The sequence below is a fragment of the Limulus polyphemus genome, unplaced genomic scaffold (genome assembly GCF_000517525.1).
Source record: "Limulus polyphemus unplaced genomic scaffold, Limulus_polyphemus-2.1.2 Scaffold3505, whole genome shotgun sequence".
Lineage (NCBI taxonomy): Eukaryota > Metazoa > Arthropoda > Merostomata > Xiphosura > Limulidae > Limulus > Limulus polyphemus.
Window position 1 is genome coordinate 68,313 of NW_013669115.1, and position 22,431 is coordinate 90,743.

General features: G+C 33.2%; 1 protein-coding gene across 1 annotated transcript in view; it reads left to right on the forward strand.

The window, feature by feature from the left end:
• The first annotated feature begins 5,691 nt into the window (after positions 1–5,691).
• Positions 5,692–22,431, forward strand: part of LOC106469475 (platelet glycoprotein 4-like) — a 43,639-nt gene continuing 26,899 nt past the window's right edge. The window contains exons 1-7 of the mRNA XM_013929973.2: positions 5,692–5,834; positions 11,033–11,193; positions 14,823–14,967; positions 15,663–15,899; positions 16,665–16,756; positions 18,532–18,581; positions 20,391–20,460. Of these exons, the coding sequence (XP_013785427.2) occupies positions 5,721–5,834; positions 11,033–11,193; positions 14,823–14,967; positions 15,663–15,899; positions 16,665–16,756; positions 18,532–18,581; positions 20,391–20,460 (869 nt within the window). The 5' untranslated portion in view covers positions 5,692–5,720. The remainder of the gene's footprint in view (positions 5,835–11,032; positions 11,194–14,822; positions 14,968–15,662; positions 15,900–16,664; positions 16,757–18,531; positions 18,582–20,390; positions 20,461–22,431) is intronic.

Below are 22,431 nucleotides of genomic sequence, written 5' to 3' on the forward strand. Positions count from 1 at the left end.
GCCACTGTCGAAGGAGAAACTCTATCCGGTTTTGAGAAGGAAAACAGTGAAGCCATTAATGAAGCTACTACCACTGATGTGACTGTTACCGATAATGGGGCATTTCCTGATAGAGCAGATGAATCCCACGTGAAGCAGAATCTAATGAGACAGATATGAAAGAAGAAACGTCCTGTAAAATTAAGAGGCTTTGTTGTATTTTAATTTTGTGTTTGTAAATTCTGTACATTTAATTAATTTATTGTTGGTTACTGTTGATGGTTACTTTAGTTTTGACTCTGTTTAGCATCGTGGACTAATTTATAAACTACGACTTCTGCAACTTCTGCTGACGTATGTCCGACTTCTTCACTCATTTCTTAAGGATCGTCCTGTTACAGCCTTTCTGTGTCTTTATATAGCTGCTGGATGTCCCCATGATTCGTTTTTATCACCACTTCTCTGTGTATCAGACATGACATTTCTCCTGTTTCACTCTATAAATATGCTGATAATACTGTTTTCCTGGCAAGACGATGAGCAATCTTAACACGTTTCTGCTGTCAATGATTTTATTCTTTGGCGGCGTCGATGGCACCTATAAATTGATGCTTATAAGACCAGATCTTTTCTGTTTGGCCCTACACGTCATAAATTTCGTCATTGTCGTCACCCGTCTTTATTTAATGTTCCAATCAAAATCTCTGTCACTGTAAAATACCTTGGAGTCACGTTTGACAATGAACTTACCTGGAAAACGCATCTAACATCCATAACTAGTAAAATCACATCTCTGCTGTAGCTCCTTCGATGCCTGTCTAGTACCTCCTGAAGTTTAAACACTCTATTACACCTTTAAACAAATAAGACCTTGTTATGGACATACAGCGTGTATTTCTCCAACATCAACTTTTTATCTTCGTTTAAAGGTTCTAGTTGTCATTTCACATCTACCTTCACAGTTCAACTACAGCCCTTTATGATCGCATTGACTTTTCACAGATTCTTGCTCACCTCTGAGATATTCGACTTCGTTATGTTTAGCAGTGTGTCCGTACTCAAAATGTTTTCTTTGCTTCTGCGCTTGAGCATCCAGTTCACAAGCCTCTCCGATCTATACCTCCACTGGAATATTTGTTGAACCTGTATGTTATGTCTCTTCCTTCTGATGATCCTGAACATGTTGACCTACCAATGTTGAACCTTTCTGATAATATTTACCCTGCAGATTCACAGTGTCGTGGGCAGCACAAACGACAAGGACCTAGTCACAAGCCAGAATAAACAATAACTAAATCAACAAATAAATACAATGACATATAGCACAATAAATTTAAAACCACTGATAAAACGAATCCATAATTCACATTTCCCACCAGGAGTGCCTCCATTCAATAGCATGAATAGTTATTTCATTTCTCCTCATCTCAGCATCTACTTTCACAGTTGTCTCTTACTCACCTATCATTCATTTTTCTAGTTGTAACTTTTGTAGTTACATTTCATGAGTGAAAAGAGCCGCAATCCTCTTGTAGCCCACCATCCTTTGGTCTGAATGAAATGCCACTGTTATTTACTTACTGACAGGAATATCTCTGTATTGAGTTGTAAGGTGAATGAAAGATTGGTTTGGCATTTATTATTTAGTTGTTTAATATTGAGATCGTCTGACTAAATAAATAAATTAGCAGAATAAATTAGTAGTCTCAGAAATGCATATTCTTGAAATTCTCGTATAAACATATAACTACTGTGTTTGCAAAAGAGATTTCAAAACATCATACTTATACTAATGTAATGATTTATAAACTTTAAATCACTTCACTATAATTGCATTTAAGTATTTTTCTTTCCTTATCACATCCCAATGTTATTACATGCAGAATTCACGCAGGCCTAAATATTTGCAAAACTCAGCTTTTACATATATATGAAGAATATATTGCTGATATCAATTGTTAAATAAACTGTATGATGAAAGGGATTTTTTTTCTGTTTTTCATGTATTTCGTTTTCTTACCATTTCATTATCAAGCAGTCAAGAGTCACGTAAGTAACTGTTTTTATTTTCTACTCGTAATTAGAGAAATATGCTCAATTTGAAGTATAACAACTCATCTGCTGTAAATGCTTAATAAAATCACCATTGTTGGAAGAATATGCCGCCATCTTGTTCTAACGAATATTTCTGGCTTGTATTTATTAGGAATGTTTGTGTTTCTTCTGTATTTATATTCCTTATAGATATATTACTAAGTGATCTTCTTCGTCATTCTACAAGTGATTGACTTAAGCCCCATTTAATTTATTATTCAGTCATAATGACGGAAACTTGCTCACAGTTTAATGAAACATTTTATTTGTACGTAATTATAAATGTATCAATTGTCTTAAATATTTCGCAATGATAACAAAAAAATCGTCTGGTGTTTAATCCGTAAGCTGGATGTATTATAAAACTAAATGTACAGCATCAATATTTCTAGTGCGTATTTTAATGCAAACTTAAGCGTAAAATCCCCGATTGTGTTTATTTCTTAGAAAAAACAAAGACTGAAACATTAGGACACTTCAATGAAAAAATATAATATCTTATCCAAAGCTAAAAAACAACAACATTATCCATAATAAAAACAAAGTTAAAGGTGGACTAAATTTGGAAATAAGCCGCAATGACCTTCTAGATTTAGTAGTTTTTTATTTAAATTTCTAATTTTTCAAGCCCTTGTATTGTTTGTTTTTAATTCTAAAGTATTGTTTGTTTGTTTCTGAATTTCGCGCAAAGCTACACGAGGGCTATCTGCGCTAGCCGTCCCTAATTTAGCAGTGTAAGAGTAGAGGGAAAGCAGCTTCCAGTCATCACCACCCACCGCCAACTCTTGGGCTAATCTTTTACCAACGAATAGTGGGATTGACCGTCACATTATAACGCCCCCACGCCTGAAAGGGCGAGCATGTTCGGTGTGATGGGGATTCGAACCCGCGACTCTCAGATTACGAGTCGAGTGCCTTAACCACCTGGCCATGCCGGGCCAATTCTAAAGTAATGTAAAATCAAAGCTAACTGGAATATTCATGACAAATGAAAACGTAAATCTTGAGAGTTTGATGAAACAAGTTCCATTTTGAAGAGCTCTTCTTCATCAAGAACATATTTATAGTCGAATAACATGGAAAATATGTTTGAAAAGTAGCAATGGTACGGCTTTGGTGATTTTAAAACACATAAAAAGGTCGTATTTTAATACAAAATTAAATGTGAAATCTCCGACTGTGTTTATTTCTTAGGAAAACTCAAGAGTGAAACGTTACGAATTATATATTATATCTATATATAATATATAGATATTATATATAAATATATATATTATATCTATATATAATATATATGAAAAAATTCTGTTATCCAGAGTACAAACAAATTTAAAGGTGAACTATGTATGGAAAGAAATCGCAATGGTCTTGTAGATTTAGGAATTCTCATTGAAAATTCTTATTTTTGAAGTCCTTTTGTTGTTTGTCTTATCTTCAGAAATAAAGTAAGGTCGAAGCTAGCCGGAATATTCACGACAAATCAATGGTATAATATTGGGAGTTTTGTTAAAATTAGTTGCCTATTAAAAATCTAGCATCAAGAGCATCTTTCTAGCTAATAACACGAAAAAAATAATTTTTGAAACACACACAAAAAAGTGTATATTTTAATACAAAATTGAGTGTGAAACCTCCGATTGTGTTTATTTCTTAGAAAGACTAAAGATTGAAACATTAGGACACTTCAATGAAATATATAATATTTCAAAGCTAAAAACAAATTCCTACTCAGACTGAAAATAAACTTAAAATTGGATCAAACTTGAGTGCCAGCCGTAATGAACTTGTAGATTTAGGAATTTTGATTAATAATTCATTTTTTTTCTGGAGCTCTTTTATTGTTTGTCTTCTCTTCGAAAGTAAAGTAAAACCATAGATAGCCTGAATATCCCAGATAAATTAAGTCTTAAATTTTGGGAGTTTTTAAGAGAAAAGTTATGTTTTGTAAAGCATACATTGAGTACATCTTCGTAGAAGAATTGTTCGTCCAAGTAAATGTGTATTTTAATACCAAAATAATATATAATCTCTGATGGTGTACAAGTACGTCAAAAATGACAAAGATTAAAGATTTGAAGTCTAATTAATACATTATGTCTTTTCCAAAAAAGGCAGTAGAGCAACACTATACACAGATCTTAATGAACAAGGACTGATCATTTAACCAATAGTACTGAACTCACTAGAGCAACACTATACACAGATCTGAATGAACAGGAACTAGTCATTTAATCAATAGTACTGAACTCACTAGAGCAATACTATACACAGATCTGGATGAACAAGGACTTATCATTTAACCAATAGTACTGAACTCACTAGAGGAACACTATACACAGATCTGGATGAACAAAGACTGATCAGTTAACCAATAGTATTCAACCCACTAGGGGAAACACTGTAGAAATATCTGTGGGTGCAAGGACTAATATATTTATTGATAATACTGAAGCCACTATACCAACTATATTCAGGTCTAAGTTAATGAGAACTGATCTCGTAATCGATGATACTGAGCCAACTAGAGCAGCAATGACCACAGATCTGGGTGTATTTGTATACCTATGATGCTATTTAGGCAAAATTTAAAATGGTTCTCTTATATACGGCAGCATGTTTTTTATTAGCAAAACCAACAGCATTGCGAGTCAAAATGATTATTATTAGAAGAATCAAGTCAGAACTGATCCGGTTTCCTAATGTAGCAATAATAACTTTTCAAGAATATTTAAAAACAATTCTCGTCCAAGATTTATTGCTCACATCTTTAATAAAAGCAAATTTAATTTCATACTTCTATATTTTATGAATATATCATTTTCTTCACGAGGAATGTCGAAATATCGTTGCATATCTAACATTATCTTACGTCTGTTTGTTTGTCATTAATCCCAAAGCTACACAATGAGCTATCTGTGCTGTGCCCACCACGAGTTTTGAAACCCGGCTGATAGCGTTATAAGCCCACAGACTTACCGCTGAGCCAATGAGTGCGGGTATTATTTTATGATTAAATTATCTTGTAAAAGTTCATATCAGTGATATAGAATACAAGTTTACACGTCGTTTTAAATTTTTGTTATAGAGCTCCCACTAGTTAAAAGCAAATATAATGTAAATGAAGAGTTCACAAATATATTTTTAATACCGAAATGTATCATCCTTTATTAAAACATTCTTTCTTAAAAGATAAAAAATATTCTCTGTTATCTTTGTAGAGTTCTCTAACTTTGTTTTATTTGCTTTTCAAATATTACATCAGAGTAACATTCTTTCTTAAAATATAAAAAATATTCTCTGTTATCTTTGTAGAAATCTTTAACTTTGTTTTATTTGCTTTTCAAATATTACATCAGAGTTACCTTGAAAACGTCCACCTTGAATTTATATAACCCTAATCGTCAGATACACGAGTTATGTTTTGCAACAACATTACTGAATTATTCGCCTCCTTAATTTCGATTCACTGGAACTGAAAGACTTTGTTATTTCCAAAAGTTTCACTAGATGGCACAATGTATCCTAAATAACGCGCCCTCTAGCGGTGTTGCCTGAGGCCTTTATTAAACTTAAAAGCAGTGGCTTTGGAATATGAATTATCTTGTCTTGTAGCAGATGATCGTGTTGAAAAGGAAGCAACGGAGAGGATGGTTTCAAGGATTATAAAAATTATCCTAGTTGCAATCGGGGCTGTAGCTTGTATATCTGGAGGTGTTTTGTATGCCATGTTTCCAAAGATAATCAAGGCTAAGATTGAAGAGGTAAGTTTTAAGTAATCTACGTTTGAGCAGATTCTGTCTGTAACTCTTCACCAATGGTTTAGTAACAAACTTTTCTTTAAAATACTTGAAAGCTTCTTTTAGAAGAATCGACTATAAATTAAAAGCTATTGATATTTTTTTTTTGTACTTTTGTAGTTCACGTTGTGTTTATGCGTTTTATGCCAGTAGTGTTAAAAGTCAACTTCATTATAGTTCAAAGTAGGATGATATATCTCGATAAAGCAGAAAATATTTTTTTATCTTGTCACATGATTCATTATTTTCGGTATGTTCTATCGTATAATGATCTAAAAACACTGACTAATTGCAGTCAGTTGGTAAAAATAAAGAGTTCAGCGTCTTTCATTTCACCAAACGTGTTACTTTCAGCTTTAAGTGTATTAGTTTCTACTCTTTTACCAATATTCACAACGGTATGTCTGCGGACTTACAACACTAGAAACCCGGTTCCGATCCGGTGGTGAGCTGAGCTCAGATAACCCATTGTGTAACTTTGTGCTTAACTTCAAACAAATTTACCAATACTTGTATGTGCAAGTTTGTTATCATTCTACCAGTCTTGTTACCTTCAGTTTTATCTTCTTCAGTACCTACTATTTCACCAACTTTGTATTTTGAGTTTTTACTTTATGTGTTATTAATAAATGATAGTTCTATTATTTGTGTTTTGTTCAGTTTTGTCTTCCTTTTCAATGTCTACCACTCTATAAGTCTAATTAACATCAGTTTTTAATTTCTATGTTATCTACTATTCTATCAGGCTTGATATTTTGTTTTATGTACCTTAATACCCACCATTCTACTAGTCTTGTGATCTTCAGTTTTATCATCCATAATACCTAATATTCTATCAATCTTGTTATCTTCAGTTTTATCATCCATGATATCTACAATTCTACCAGTCTTGTGATCTTCAGTTTTATCATCCATAATATCTACTATTCTACTAGCCTTGTGATCTTCAGTTTTATCATCCATAATACCCACCATTCTACCAGTCTTGTGATCTTCAGTTTTATCATCCATAATATCTACTATTCTACCAGTCTTGTGATCTTCAGTTTTATCATCCATAATATCTACTATTCTACCAGTCTTGTGATCTTCAGTTTTATCATCCATAATATCTACTATTCCACTAGTCTTGTGATCTTCAGTTTTATCATCCATAATACCTAATATTCTATCAATATTGTTATCTTCAGTTTTATCATCCATAATATCTACTATTCTACTAGTCTTGTGATCTTCAGTTTTACCATCCATAATATCTACTATTTTTCCAGCTTTATTGTCTCCAGTTTTATCTTCTGTATTATCTGCTATTATACTATTATAGTAGGCTTATTGTCTTAAGTATTTTTTTTTCTCTAATATGTCCTATTTTACCGGGCTTGTTATATTCAGTCCTTACCTGGTTTAGTTTATAAATATCAATATTTTGCTGATGATGTAGTTAAGTTTTTCTACTTGCTATCGAAGTTACAGAATTATTATATTAATTTAATTATGATTTTAGGGGAAAAACAGTTCAAATTACTGTTTTTCATCAGAAAGATCTCGATTTTTAAAAATGTTTGTTTTATCATTCTAACCTAAATACCCTTGAAGAATGTATTCCAGGATAAGATATTCTTAAAATACATAGTTAAATTTCACTACACTTTTAAGATCCTGTATGAAATATATATCAACATTTTACTTTTTATATTCAAGGTTAACGATAAGGAAAATTGGTGAAATAAAATTAGCAAACAACTTTGTTGAGTCGGCCGTTTTTTCCTCCTTTCGGCGAAATCCTTGACGGATTCGGCTTCGTTCGATCATTATACTGAAACAGCACTCTACGTGAGCATTTTAAAATTACTAGTACTTACGTGTTTGATTACAAAACACAGCTGAACGTACCTTGAAAACGTTTAACACAATACAAAGAACACAAAAGAAGACTATCGACACATCTTATTTACTTCATATTGAAAATCATTCACACAATCTTGATATATTTCATATTGTTAAGCCTGTTTTAATTTGGCAAAGTAACAAGCTGTATTAAACGAGTTTATACTCATATAAAATTATCAAACCTGTACTTTAATATATTGTTTTATAATACAAAATAATGTTCTCGTGTTTAAAAATGTAAGATTATTTGAATACTGTACTTTAATAGAATATTTTAACATATAACATAGAGTTCTCGTATTTTATTACGTCAATGTATTACATAGTGTTACGACAGCGGAAGTCACGTGACCTTGGAAAAATTCTTTCCGAAGAACTTCAGCGATACAAGTCCTTTCTAAAATAAAACTTGTTTATTCTTTCTCGTTACAAATTTGCAATACACTTAATTTCCACAGTCACTTTAACTTAAGCACACGCTATAATTCACAACCATTCACGCACTTTACTTACGATCACTATCACGCTTGACTCAATTGTCCATCTCTATCTCTGCCTGTCTGCAATTCAATTTCCGATTAATCGTCTCGCTTTATCTGATCCTTCTGGATTCTCTACGTGTCATAACAGAGTCTTTCTTCCTGTTTCCTTTCTCGTTCTTCTTGTTTCATTTCTTGTTCCAGTTGCCACTGGTGCTGGTTTTCCTGCCACTGCTGTAGTATCTCTTCTTGTTTATTTCCTTTCTCCTCCAACCACTGCTGTAGTCTCTTTTCTTGTTTATTTTCTCGTTCTTCTTTTTCTTTTCTTTTTCCTCCAACAACTGCTGTAATCTCTCTTCTTGTTTCTTTTCTCGTTTTTGTTGTTTATTTTCTTGTTTAGTTTCTCGTTCTTCTTGTTTCTTTTGTTGTTCTTGTATTGCTGCCCTCAAATCTGCTAACTGTAGTTTGATTTGCATTACACAGAATTTCCACAGTCACTTTAACTTAACTACTTTTATAAACACACGCTATAATACACTGCGATTCACGAACTTTACTTATGGTGCCTACCGTTCGCTTAACTCAATTATCTTTATATCTATCTATGCCCTCCTCCTTGCTTTATTTGTCGGGCTTATATACTAAAAAAAGAGGGCGCCTGCAACAGACTAGAGTTGCCAGGAAAAGTCATGATCCTTCGAGAATCTCATCACCTGTTGCCAGCGTCACGTGACTTCCGCTGTCGTAACAATATCAAAACAAAACATTTATTAAATGAAATAGTGTCCATTCTTATCGATGATGCTTTTACATCTTACAATCAGGTTGTTAATGACATGATTAAAGAAATCACTTGGCTTTGAAGCAAAAAACATGTCAATGTTCTCTTTAACACCTACATTTGCATACGTTTTCCCATTTAGATGGTGTTGCAGCGAATGAAAAGGATAATAATCTGATGGTGCCATATCGGGAAAATGTGGTGTGTGGGGAAGAGCTTCCCAACCCAACTCCATAATCCAGTTGTTGACTATAGATCTCTGCATTGAGAGTTCGCTGTGGATTGAGGAGTTCGAAATGAATTACTCATTTGATGTCCCACCAAATGCAAAGCCCCACTTTCTGCGGATGGAGTCCAGGTTTTGGAATCAGAAGTGGTTTTTGTTTAGGACTGAGTCATTGGTTTTGACGTTTAATATTCGCATAGAGAATCCATTTTTCATCACCAATGACAATTCTGTCCAAAAACGGTTCATGCGCATTATGTGCCAGAAGAGACGAAGCAATGTTCACACGTTGGAAACGATGATCATTGGAGAGTTCGTGAGGCACCCAAACACTTTCTTTATGGAGTTCTTCCACATTTCTTAGATGTTTACATATTGTTTCATGAGAGACATGCAATTTTAGGGCCATTTCACGAGTATGTTGCTTCGGGTTAGACTCAACAAGCGTCTTCAGAGAATCGTTATCAATTCAAATATGTCGCCCTCTGCCATCACACTTTTTAAGGTTAAAGTCACCTTAACTAAATTTATTAAACATCGTTGACACTTACAAACGTTCAAAACATTTCTATAAACTTCTTTGATATTCTTTGTGGCTACATAGACGTTGTTTACCTTCAAAGAGCATTACATGTCGAATGTGTGTTTTACATAGTCTATACTAACATGACGTTTAGGTGGTTCGTTTAACTGTTAAACATGATGTACGTTTTTTTTTGGGGGGGGGGGTGATTAGTGAAAGTGTTCCAAAACGTGACATTAATTTCTTGACGAACTAATATGTTACGTACATATAAAAGTTCATCTGTCAATAATTTTGTATAAAATATTACATAAAAATGTTTGAGAAATTATAAAAATATAATTCTGTTACGACAGTGGAAGTCACGTGACTCTGGTAACACGTGATGAGTTACTGGAAAGATCATGAAGTCCCAAGTGTTTGCCAGACGCCCTCTCTTTTAGTATATAAGCCCAGCAAATGGTGGCAGATATAGGGAGATATAGAGACAGATAATTGAGCGGTAGTGATCGTAAGTAAAGTGCGTGAATTGTTGTGAATTAAAGAGTGTGTTCAAGTTAAAGTGACTGTGGAAATTAAGTGTATTGCAAAGTTATATTGAGAAAGAATAAACTAGTTTTATTTAAGAAAGGATTTGTATCGCTGACGTTCCTCGGAAAGAATTTATACCGGAAATTAACAAACGACCAGATACGTAACAATATATAAGTTATTCGGGTTTTTTCATCTAAAAAAAAGCGACATTAATTTTCTTGACGACCTAATACTTTGAAATCAAAACTACTATACGATTTTTTACTAATAACATTTATATCGTTAATCTCATTAGACAATAGCAATTTTCATTTACCTAAATGTAAAATAATGATATTACACACGTCACAAACTAATTTTTATTAAGACGAAAATTTAAAAATATACCATTTATGAAGTTTTATAATAAAACACCAACAACTACTGGAACTAAATCACCGCGGATTGTTTGATGTTTATAAACGTGGGTGGTTGGTCTGAACTGTAGTCATGAAACTAGATTTACTACTTTTCTTTTGTCTTTTTACTACGGATTATTATAAATTTTACTCTCGAGTGGAATTTTACCCCCGGCTTGTCAAAGTTTGATTTTATAAAATTTCGATCTAAACGACATAGATAAATATTTGATTACTTTACACAATTACTACAAAGGAAATTATTAAACTTTTGTTGAGCTAACTCTTTCGTCAGCTATGTAGAATCTACAATAATACTTGAACATTTCAGCAACTAATCTTGGCAAATGGGACTACAACCTATGAAAACTGGAAGAATATACCTATACCGATGTATGTGAGGTTTTACATTTTCAACGTCACGAATCCATCTGACTTCATGAATAACAATGCTAAGCCTATAGTAGAAGAAGTAGGACCCTACACATTTAAGTAAGTTCATTGTTCATAACACCTGAAAAACGTTTCTGCGTTTTATTTCGTATTGTTGAATAAAAAAGTAATTTTAGCAACTTTGCATTTTGAAAGAAAGTTGTGTTTGTTTGTTTGTTGTTTAGCGCAAATCTACACGTGTTATATGTGCTGTACCACCGTTAGTATCGAAACCCGGTTTCTAGCAACGTGAAGCATCGAACGTATCACTGAGGCACTGAGGGGCGAAAGAAAGAAAGAAAGAAAGAAATTATACCAGTTACTTTAATGGAATGTGAAAATGGCTCATGTTGTTTTGTAAAAGTGACATATTTTTTGGTATTGTTACGTCTCTGGTCGTTTGTTAATTTCCCGTATAATTTCTTTCGGATGAATCTTTAGCGATACAAGTCCTTTCTTAAATAAAACTAGTTTATTCTTTCTCAATACAACTTTGTAATACACTTAATTTCCACTGTCACTTTAACTTAAACCCACGATATAATTCACAACGAACGATTCACGCACTTACTTACTACCGCGCTTGACTCAATTGTCCGTCTCTGTCTGTCTGAAATTCTATTCCGAATAATTGTCTCGCTTTATCTGGCGCACTTATATACAAGAATAGAGGGCGCCTAGAAAATACTGGATTATTCGTGATATTCCCCGATCCTTCTAGAATCTCATGACGTGTTACCAGCGTCACGTGACTTCCGCTGTCGTAACAGTATATTTACAGGTTTTAAAGACACGGGGCTATTCATTATAAGCTCTTTACGGTTAGGACTAATATGAAGGATGTAAACTATAAAAAGGCTGTGTTTCTAGCGTTGAGAACTCTTAGCAATCAGTCATAGTGTTATTAACTTTATGGTTGGATTAGCATGAACGATTTAAATTATAAACAGTCTATGTATCTAGAGTTGAGAGCTTTTAGCAATCAATCATGGAGTGTAACTAACGAATCAACTGTTTGTCTTTTTTTCTTCTTTCAAATCACGAATTTTAATTAGAATTATAAAAGAGAAGCTTTTCAAATAATTCACCAATACAACTAAATAGACTAAGAGTAAGGTAACTTGAGGAGATTATAATAAAGGATTTGGAGACATTATAAAGAGAAGGTGGGTGTAGAAGAAGAAAAAGAGTCATACGTAGTTGAGACTGTCTTCACTAGTAAACAGGAGGAAAAGAAAATGTTATTAAAGGAAAGAGAAACAATTACAAGTTTTTCAAAATGAACTCACCTCGTTATAAGTCATTGTTTTTGTACTGAAACGAGTGAGAACTGGAGTATGTTAAAAATTAGTTTGTGTTGCTAATTTTTTCAGAAATAACTAGGATAGACTATACTGTTGATGGAAGAACCAAATAGCTACTAATATGTGATTTTTTAGTTAGTAATTAAATGGTATATAGTAATAACTTAACGTCCTTAAAATAGATATAGGAACATTTTACTAAAGTCCACTTGAACATATAGAAATGGTTCTCAACAGGATGTAAAGCTAGAATTGTTCCATAACAGATATAAAAACACCAGAAGGAGGGAACGTTGTTAAGAATAAGATATTGTTACGACAGCGGAAGTCACGTGACCCTGGTGACACGTGATGAGTTTCTAGAAGGATCAGGGAACATCACGAATAATCCAGTTTTTGCTAGGCGCCCTCTATTTTAGTATATAAGCCGGCAAATAAAGTGAAGGCAATAAAATAATTGCAGACAGGCAGAGACTGAGATGGACAATTCAGTCAAACGTGGTAGTGACGTGAATCGTTGTGAATTATAGCGTGTGTTTAAGTTAAAGTGACTGTGGAAATTAAGTGTATTGCAAAGTTGAATTGAGAAAGAATAAACGAGTTTTATTTAAAAAAAGGACTTGTGTCTCTGAAGTTTTTCGGAAAGAATTTCTACGGAAAATTAACAAACGAACACAGAGGCGTAACAATATAAAGTAGTGGTTGCCGTCTTTAGTATTACAACGTTCTTTAAAGCCACACGTCAAATAGAAAAATTATATCAAGTATATCGTCAGAGCTTTTGTAATAGGTGTGTGTCAAAGTTCATGTTGACATTTAAAAATTATATCCTCAGACTTGTTGTAATAGGTGTGTTTTAGAGTTCATATCGATGGATAAAGTAAAGCGTAGAGTAGCAGCAAACAGTCAATAAATACAAGAAAGAAAGAAAATACTTCGCGCCAGGTTTTTTGCCTTCACGGAGAACCAGAAACCGAGTTAGCATTTCAAATTTTCTCTATAGATTGCCAGTAAACAAAGCATCTAGATGTATTTCCATCTCATTGGCCAGTCGTAGGTGCAAATATTGTATAACATGATAGATACTAACCTTTACTAAGTCTAACTTAGCGTAAAGAGTAAACTAGATTTTCCTGTTTCTGAACCAGAACTAAACAAAAATTTTAATTAAAACAGAAGCTACAGCATGTTGTGATTACTAGAAATAATTTCAGCAACAAAGTTCGGAGAATTAACATTTAATTCATATCACTTAGAACTTAAATAAGCAAAATGAATTAGGTTGGGAATTTTTAATTAAGGTTTTGAGGAAATATATAAAAACAAGGAGAAACATAGGAATTGGACAGGGATTTAGTAGATAAGGTAGAAAATATTAGAGGCTAAATCATTCTCATTAAATTCAGGCCCTTAATCAGAGCAAAAGACCTGGTGATGAAGTTACTATTGTAAAATGTAGGTCCTCAACCTGAGCGAAGAACATGGTGATGAAGTTACTATTATAAAATGTAGGTCCTTAGCCAGAGCGAAGAACATGGTGATGAAGCTACGATTGTAAAATGTAGGTCCTCAACCTGAAGGAATGACCTGATGATGAAGTTACTACTGTAAAATGTAAGTCCTTAAACAGAGCGAAGAACATGGTGATGAAGCTACTATTGTAAAATGTAGGCCATTAAAGAGAGCGAAGGACCTGATGATGAAATTCCTATTGAAAAATGTAGGTCCTCAACCTGAAGGAAGAACCTGGTGATGAAGTTCCTATTGTAAAATGTAGGTTCTCAACCTGAACGAAGAACATGGTGATGAATTTACTATTGTAAAATGTAGGTCCTTAAACAGAGCGAAGAACATAGTGATGAAGCTACTATTGTAAAATGTAGGTCCTTAGCCAGAGCAAAGAACATGACGATGAAGCAACTATTGTTAAATGTAGGCCCTTAAGCAGAGCGAAGGACCTGATGATGAAGATCATATTGTAAAATGTAGGTCCTCAACCTGAACGAAGAACATGGTGATGAAGCTACTATTGTAAAATGTAGGTCATTAACCAGAGTGAACAAGATGGTGATGAAGCTACTATTGTAAAATGTAGGTCCTCATCCTGGGCAAAGAAAATGGCGAAGAAGCTTTTAATGTAAAAGAAACTAATCTTTAGGTGTTTCTGAATATTATAAAAGAAAGATCTGATGTGTTATTGACTAATTAAGAAGAAAAGAAAGTTCAACATATATTTTTGTGTAGAGGTAGGTGTTCCTATACTTATATATGCGTTCCTTTTTTAAGTGAGCCTTTGCAAGCTTTTTTTTAATGTTTACATTTCTACATGAACAAATAATTAACTTCGTTGAAAATTTAATTTGGATTACTTTTACTCCTAATTAGAATAAATAGAAAAAAGGAAGTTATTGGTAGAAATGAAGAACGAGACACAGTGCAATATAACGAAGTAAACACTTATATTTTTCAACCAGAAATTTCTGCTGGAACTCAGGACGAAATGGTTTATGTTGTAAATGCTCCATTACAAGTAAGTAGAATGTTATATACTTGTTTAATAATAAAACAGTTAAATTACATGCGACTTCATACTAATAATTTACTATGCAATAAAGATGTTACACCAAACACCTGTAGAAGCAGGATGTCAAGGTTTGATAATCTGGAGGTCATACTAATAAGTTGTCATGTAGTAACGATGTTACAAGAGATAGAATGACATAATTTAATAGTCTGGATTTAATACTAATGAGTTACCAGGCTACAAAAATGCTCGTTTTCGGAAATCATGTACTCTAGGCTTGCTATCTCTAATTTTGAACGAATACAGAAACCGGAATTCGTCTAGTCAATAACAACCTCCATCAACTCTTGAATTACTCTGATCGGAAAGTGGGATTTGATCATCATTGTTTTAACTCATCCATGGCCACAAAGCATTTTTGAGACTAGGAAACGTTAACATTAGCCTCTCAGATTCTCTGTATGGCACGTCATCGATGGGGCAACATTGGTGTTTTATTGATCCTTAAGAGCAGTATTACGATATTATAAAATTTTTCTACTTTTTCTGCTTTCAAATATAGAAATAAGCATATTAAGGGAATTACCATTGTTTTACAACCTCTAAAAATTAAAGTAACAACTACTTTAATTCTGTGATATTATGAGGTTATTTTTTTATTTAATTTAACAAAAACGTGATTTAATTTCTCCCCATTTTAGGGAATAGCCAAAATAGCAACTAAGAACATCCCACCACTTATACGTCCATTTTTCATGCCACTTCTCAGTTCACTGCTCATACACTACAAAGAATATGTGATTGTGAAAAGAAAAATTCGTCAGCTACTTTTTGACGGATACGAAGTTCGTCTCCTGAAAGATCTCAACAAATCAGCGTCACGGTTTGTCAAAATTCCTCCGTTGCTACCAAACAACACTTTTGGTCTTTTCTATGGAGTAAGTTAAAGCTTATCGTAGGGATCGTTTATAGGAACAAACTATGAAATAAATACGTTACATATTGCATCTATAAAAGGTAATAAGAGCGTACTAGAAAATATATTTAAAATTATACCAGTGAACGCTGACAAGATAATGTACTAAAGTGCGTTACATGTTATTGTCTATTTATGTTAGTTCTGGGAAGTGTGCTATAGATTATGTATATTACATCTTTTCCTAGGGAAACATGTTTTACAGCATTTATGTTACAGCTTATCCTGTTGAAGCATGTTGTAGAGTATGTATGTATGTTAAATCTTTTCTTAGGGAAGCATGTTTTACAGTATGTATGTTAAATCTTTTCTTAGGGAAGCATGTTTTACAGTATGTATGTTAAATTTTTTCTTAGGGAAGCATGTTTTACAGTATGTATGTTACATATTTTCCTAGTGAAGCATGTTTTACAGTATTTAAGTTACAGTTTATCCTGTTGAAGCATGGTACAGAGTATGTATGTTACATCTTTTCCTATTGAAGCATGTTTTACAGTATGTATGTCGAATTTTAGTCTGGGAAAGCATGGTATAGAATACGTAGGTTGCGTCTTATCCTGTTGAAACGTACGTAGTTCACTGCTTATCCTATTGAACTATAAATAGAATATTAGATTAAGAACATATTTAAAACCTCATCAATTCTGGTAAGCTTTAGGAAGAGTAAGCTGTTCTAATCGTATGGGTATGCAGACAGCTTGAGATTGAAAACTTATTACTCTTTCAGAAAAATGCCACAAGTGGAGGAACTTTTACCGTGTTTACTGGGAAAAGTAATTCAAGTCGATTTACACTCATTGACACATGGAATAATAAAAGGTGAGTACATTTTTATTTCTAGTCAAACCCGGGGGAAATCAAAGTGATGCTGATCATTTAGATTCAGAGCTGATGAAAATTTTTAGTATGAGAGACTGATATTTGTAAAATATTAGACAGTGTTTCATAACTTCTTTCTGTAATCACCTTCTTAATAAGATCTTTGCCATTGTTACTTCGGCGTGAGAATGCATCTTTTGAAATTACCTGGTTTCTGTGAATTTCAAATATCTTAAGTTTCAGTTGTGATGAAGAAACACAATATATAATATTACATAATGTTTCCTTTTCGTATTTCACACGAAGACTGAGTTCTACTAAATAGTAAATATTCTGATTAGTTAAGACTTCTGATTTTTTAAAACTGCAATCTAGTTAATACTTCAGATATGAAATAATAACCGGTTAATTCAATATAAGTCTCTGAAAATAAATGAGAATAGCATTACGAATTTAAGTAACGTAACATATAAAAATTTCAGATACAAAAAAAATCCTTAGAAATCGATAAAATATTTACTAAGCATCATAACTTCTTACGTTTATAAACCAAATGTCACTGAGTTCACGACTCAGCAGACTAAGTATTGTTAGCTCAATAACACTCAATTGACGATTCATCTGTGTTGACGTTTATTAGCTGAGTAACACTGAGTTGACGATTCATCTGTGTTGACGTTTATTAGCTGAGTAACACCTAGTTGACGTTTCACCTATGTTGACGTTTGTTAGCTCAATAATACTCAACTGACGATTTATCTGTCCAAACATTTATCAGGTCAATAGCATTTACTTTTGATCTATCTCTGTTAATGTTTATCAGCTCAATAACATATGGTTAACAATGCATTTTGTTGCTAACGTTTATCAGGTCAGTAACATTAACTAATGATCCTTTTGTACTAACCTTTATCATTTCAGTAACACTGACTTGTTGAGCCATCTGTGCTAACGTTTTTCAACTTTGTAACACGTAATTACAAATCCGTTTGTCCTAACTTTTGTCAGCTTGACAACACGTAATTAAAGATCTATTTGTACTAGTGTTTTTCAGCTCATTAATATATATTTGCTGATCTATCTATCTTAACGTTTGTCAGCTCAGTAACATTCAGTTGATGATTCATCTGCCCAAAAGTTCTAAGCACAGAAAAGACGATTCACTTGTCCTAACGTTTGTCAATAATTACTTCTTGGTCCATTTGTGATAGCTCTATCTGCCCAACATTTGTGAAATTAGAGACATTAGTTGATGACTTTATTAACGTATTAACATTTAATTAACGATCCATCTGCCCAACGTTTTTCAGCTCGGTATCAACTCACAATCCACCTGTTCAACGTTAGTTTAGTCAGGTCAGTATGTAATGATAATCCATCTTCAATACGGTTTTCAGGTCAGTATCAGTTGAAAATCCATCTACCCTACGTTTGTCAGATTAATAAGATTTTTATTTGCCCAAGATTATAAGTTCAAAAACAATGATATATTTTAATTTACTAATGCAAAGACAATTGCAAATAATGATAAAACTTTCTACGAACTTGCATTCTTCATAATGAATAAGAAGTCTCATAACCAAAGTTCATCAACATGACACAGAAACAGTACTCTGGTTACTTCATCATCAGGATGATAATTTATAAATCAGTCTAAATTTAATGTTGAGAAACGCGCTAGATTTGAGGGGATTACAGAACCCTACAAATTAAATTATTCTTGAGATTTGAATAAGTCTATGTTTCATATTTAAATTAATATTAACTTTATCTAGATTTCTACCATATTGGAGCTCCAAGTACTGCAACATGATCAATGGAACAGGCAAGTATCCGTAAAGAGTTTTTGTAATATATATATTATACTTATTGTATTATACTCAGTGGCACAGCGCTATGTCTACGGACTCACACCACTAGAAACCGGGTTTCGATACCCGCGGTGGGCAGAGCACAGATAGCTCTGTGTAGCTTTGTGTTTAATTCCAAACAATCAATGAATAAATCAACTTAATTTCAGCGTAGCAGAACATTAAAAATATTATCAATTACTTCATACGATGTCTCAGTGTTTTGTCTAGTTATGCTTAGATGAGCGCTGTGCTACATTTTCTTTATCCATGTAATATTCACATAACATAACATAAGGTTTTGGGACAACATAGGACCTATTGGTCCATCTCGGCTGTTCTATCCTCTAAACTAAATTAAAATTACTAAAAATTAATAAATAAATGTAATCTTAAACCCAGCCCTTTTCATTCATATACTTATCAAACGTTTTATTAAGCTCACTTACATTTACTGCCTCTACGACATCTGAAGGCTACCCCTTTCAAAGTCCAACCACCCTGTTAGAAAGATGAAACTATCTTAGCTAAATATGACTCCTACCTTGCCAAAATTCATATTTGTGGCCTATAGTCTTACTATTCTTATTGTTAAATATAAAAAACGATGATGCATCAACACTGTCAATTCCCCTTACAATCTTAAACACCTCAATCATATCCCCCCTAACTCTCTTTTTTCAAGAGAAAACAATTTTAGAGATTTCAGCCTCTCGTCGTATGACAACCCCTCCATCCCAGGTGCCATTCTAGTAATCCTTCTCTGAACCATTTCCAACAATTCAATGTCTTTCCAAATGTGGCCTAACCAGTGACCTGTACAATGAAAGTATAACCTCTTCAGACTTGTATTCATTATTTCTATAGATACAACCTAAAATTCTATTTTCCTTACCACTAGCAACAGCACTCTGCTTGGATGGCTTTAGAGACTGATCGACTATTACACCAAGCTCCCTTACCTTCATAACACTTTTAAGGTTATTCCCATCCAAATTATACTTATTATTCAAATTATGATAACCCACATGCATTATCTTGCATTTATTATAATTAAAACCCATCTGCCGTTTATTTGCCCAACTCACTAAATGATCTAAAACCTTTTGTAAATCAACAGCCTCCTCTTCACAGGTAGTAACACCCAAGACCTTAATATCATCTGCAAATTTAAGTAATTTATTGACTATCCCTACATCTATGTCATTGATGTAAATCTAAAAGAGTAAACGTCCTAAGACTGAGCCCTGAGGTACTCCACTTGTGACATTAATTCAGTTTGACTGAACTCCATTTCTAACAACCCTCTGCTTTCTTCCATCCAGCCACTCTTCTATCCAATTTGCTAACTTACTCCCCACACCTATAGAACCAATTCTTTTTACAAACCTTTTATGTGGCACCTTGTCAAATGCTTTCTGAAAATATAGATACACCAAATCTACACCCTTACCCTCATCTACATAAGCAGTAACCTTTTCAAATGATGTCAAGAGATTAGTAAGGCAAGATTTTCCCTTAGTGAAACCACGTTGACTATTTAACTTTGTTAAATGACTTTCAACCCTTTCAATCATTTCTGTATTTAAAGTTAATGTTAATAAGTTGTTAGACTAGCATAAAAATATATTTTTGGGTGCTCTACACAAATAGATGCAAAGCATAAGATGTTACAAACATTGTCTGATCTAAAGTTCGTAAAAAATATGTATATTAATAACTGATAGATTTGAGATATGGATATATATAAATAAATATAGTTTTATCTTTTTCAATAACTACAGATGGCGGTCAGTTTCCACCTCACACTACAAAGGAAGAAATTCTCTACGTGTTTAGTACTGACCTATGTAGGTAAGGTATCTCCATTTCTTACAGTTACAGTCTATAATATATACAACATTCTAGACTAAAATTCAGTATTTACTAAAATCTACGACATTTAACTGCTTAGACTGAAGCTAGAAAGAGAACTATTAAGGCTAAGAGTAGTGGATTTAATTGTAATGAACCTATTCTAATATGCTACAGATTTCAACCCTTGGCTTCTGCACATGAGGAACTATGGGAGGGAAGGAAAACAAAAGGGACGGAGAAGGATATGGATGATAAACTTAAGGAGGTTATAGTTAACATGCCTTTAAGGCATGTGTATAGGATAGTTTGTGGGGTAAATAGGGAGATAAAAAGTAGATTATGTTACCCAGGGACACATGTGGAGGGTATAACAGGCAGAGCAGGAGATATAATAAACTATAAAGGGGACTAGCACTCAATATGAGCAGATAGGCTTGTTGGACTTGTGGGATCAGTTCAATGGGAGAAGGGAGCTTTTTGGAATGGATGGTTTACATTTAAATTGGGTCTAGTCTGATTTGTTTGCAAGGGCTGTTAACTCACCTGTAAGAGGAATTGTAAAGGACTAGACAGTGGTGAGGGCCAGGATAAACTAAATGCACAAAGAATGAGAGGTAGAGAAAAAGTGTAACATACGAAATGAGTATAGAAGTAGTTATAAGGGTAGGCTTAATTGTTACTACTGTAATGCTACAAGTATTAGACATATAATAGATGGCTTTAGTGCACTCCTAAGAATGGAGGATTTTGATATAATGGGAATAACTGAAACATGGTTAAACGTAGATGACTTTGATGACAGAAATTTCTATAAAATACAGGGTTACAGGTTATTTAATAGGAATAGAGTACCAAAGTAAAGAGAGGCGGAAGTGGCTTTATATGTAAATTGTAAATGACATCCTTTTGAAGTTGTGGATATCAAAGATAATAGCAAGGAGCTTGAATCCATTTGGGTTTCTTTAGTGGATATAAAAGGAAAACGTTTAGTGGGAATTTCTTACAGACCACCTGGTGATACTTATGAAATTAATGAGAAACTTTACAATGAGATTAAGATTTCAGCAATTAGTGAATTCATAATTATTGCGATTTTAATTTAAGGCATATGGATTGGAAAATGGGTGCTACTATAGCATGCAGTCTACAAAGATATGAAAACTATGGCATGCCATCTACACAGATACTATAATCATCACCGTTTTAATTTTCGTTTATTTACAATTGGTACCATTCATTATAAATAACGCCTTTAAACTAATAAAGTACAAAATACTATTACATAACGTTTTGGGGGCAAATATAATCGGAATGCAATAAGTTCCAACAATCAAGACTAGCACAATTATAACCTAATATTAAGGTACTCTTTTGGAACACGCAATTTATTAAATTATTATTATTTGCTAAACAAAAATGAGGATAGATATTAATTATTTAACAAAAAAATATGTTTTAGTAAATCATTAAAATAGTGATGATTATAATATCTGTGTAGACTGCAGGCTGTAGTGTAAATATCTTTGTAGACCACATGCTATAATACTACCGGTACATGCTAGAGTCAAACCATGAGGAAGAAAGGTTTTTGGAAACTGTTGATAATGGTTTTCTTCACCAATTGGTCAAGGAACCTACTAGAAACAATGATATTTTAGATTTTTGTGAACTTCAAATATAGAAATGACTGAGAGAGTGAAAATTGGGGAACATCTGGGTGCAAGTGATAATTTCTCTATTGGGTTCAATGTTTTGCTGCATATGGAGATAAAGAACAATGATAATGTGGTTACAAATTTCAAAAAGTAAGTTTTGAAGGGATGCAACAGAAATTATTTGTTATCAATGTGGCAGCTGAGTTATCTGGTAACTGATCAGATGTGAGAAATTTTGAAGATAAATTTTCAAATATTCAAGATAAACCTGTTTTTTTTAAAAAAAAGAAAAGGGTGGCTACAAGAAAAAACC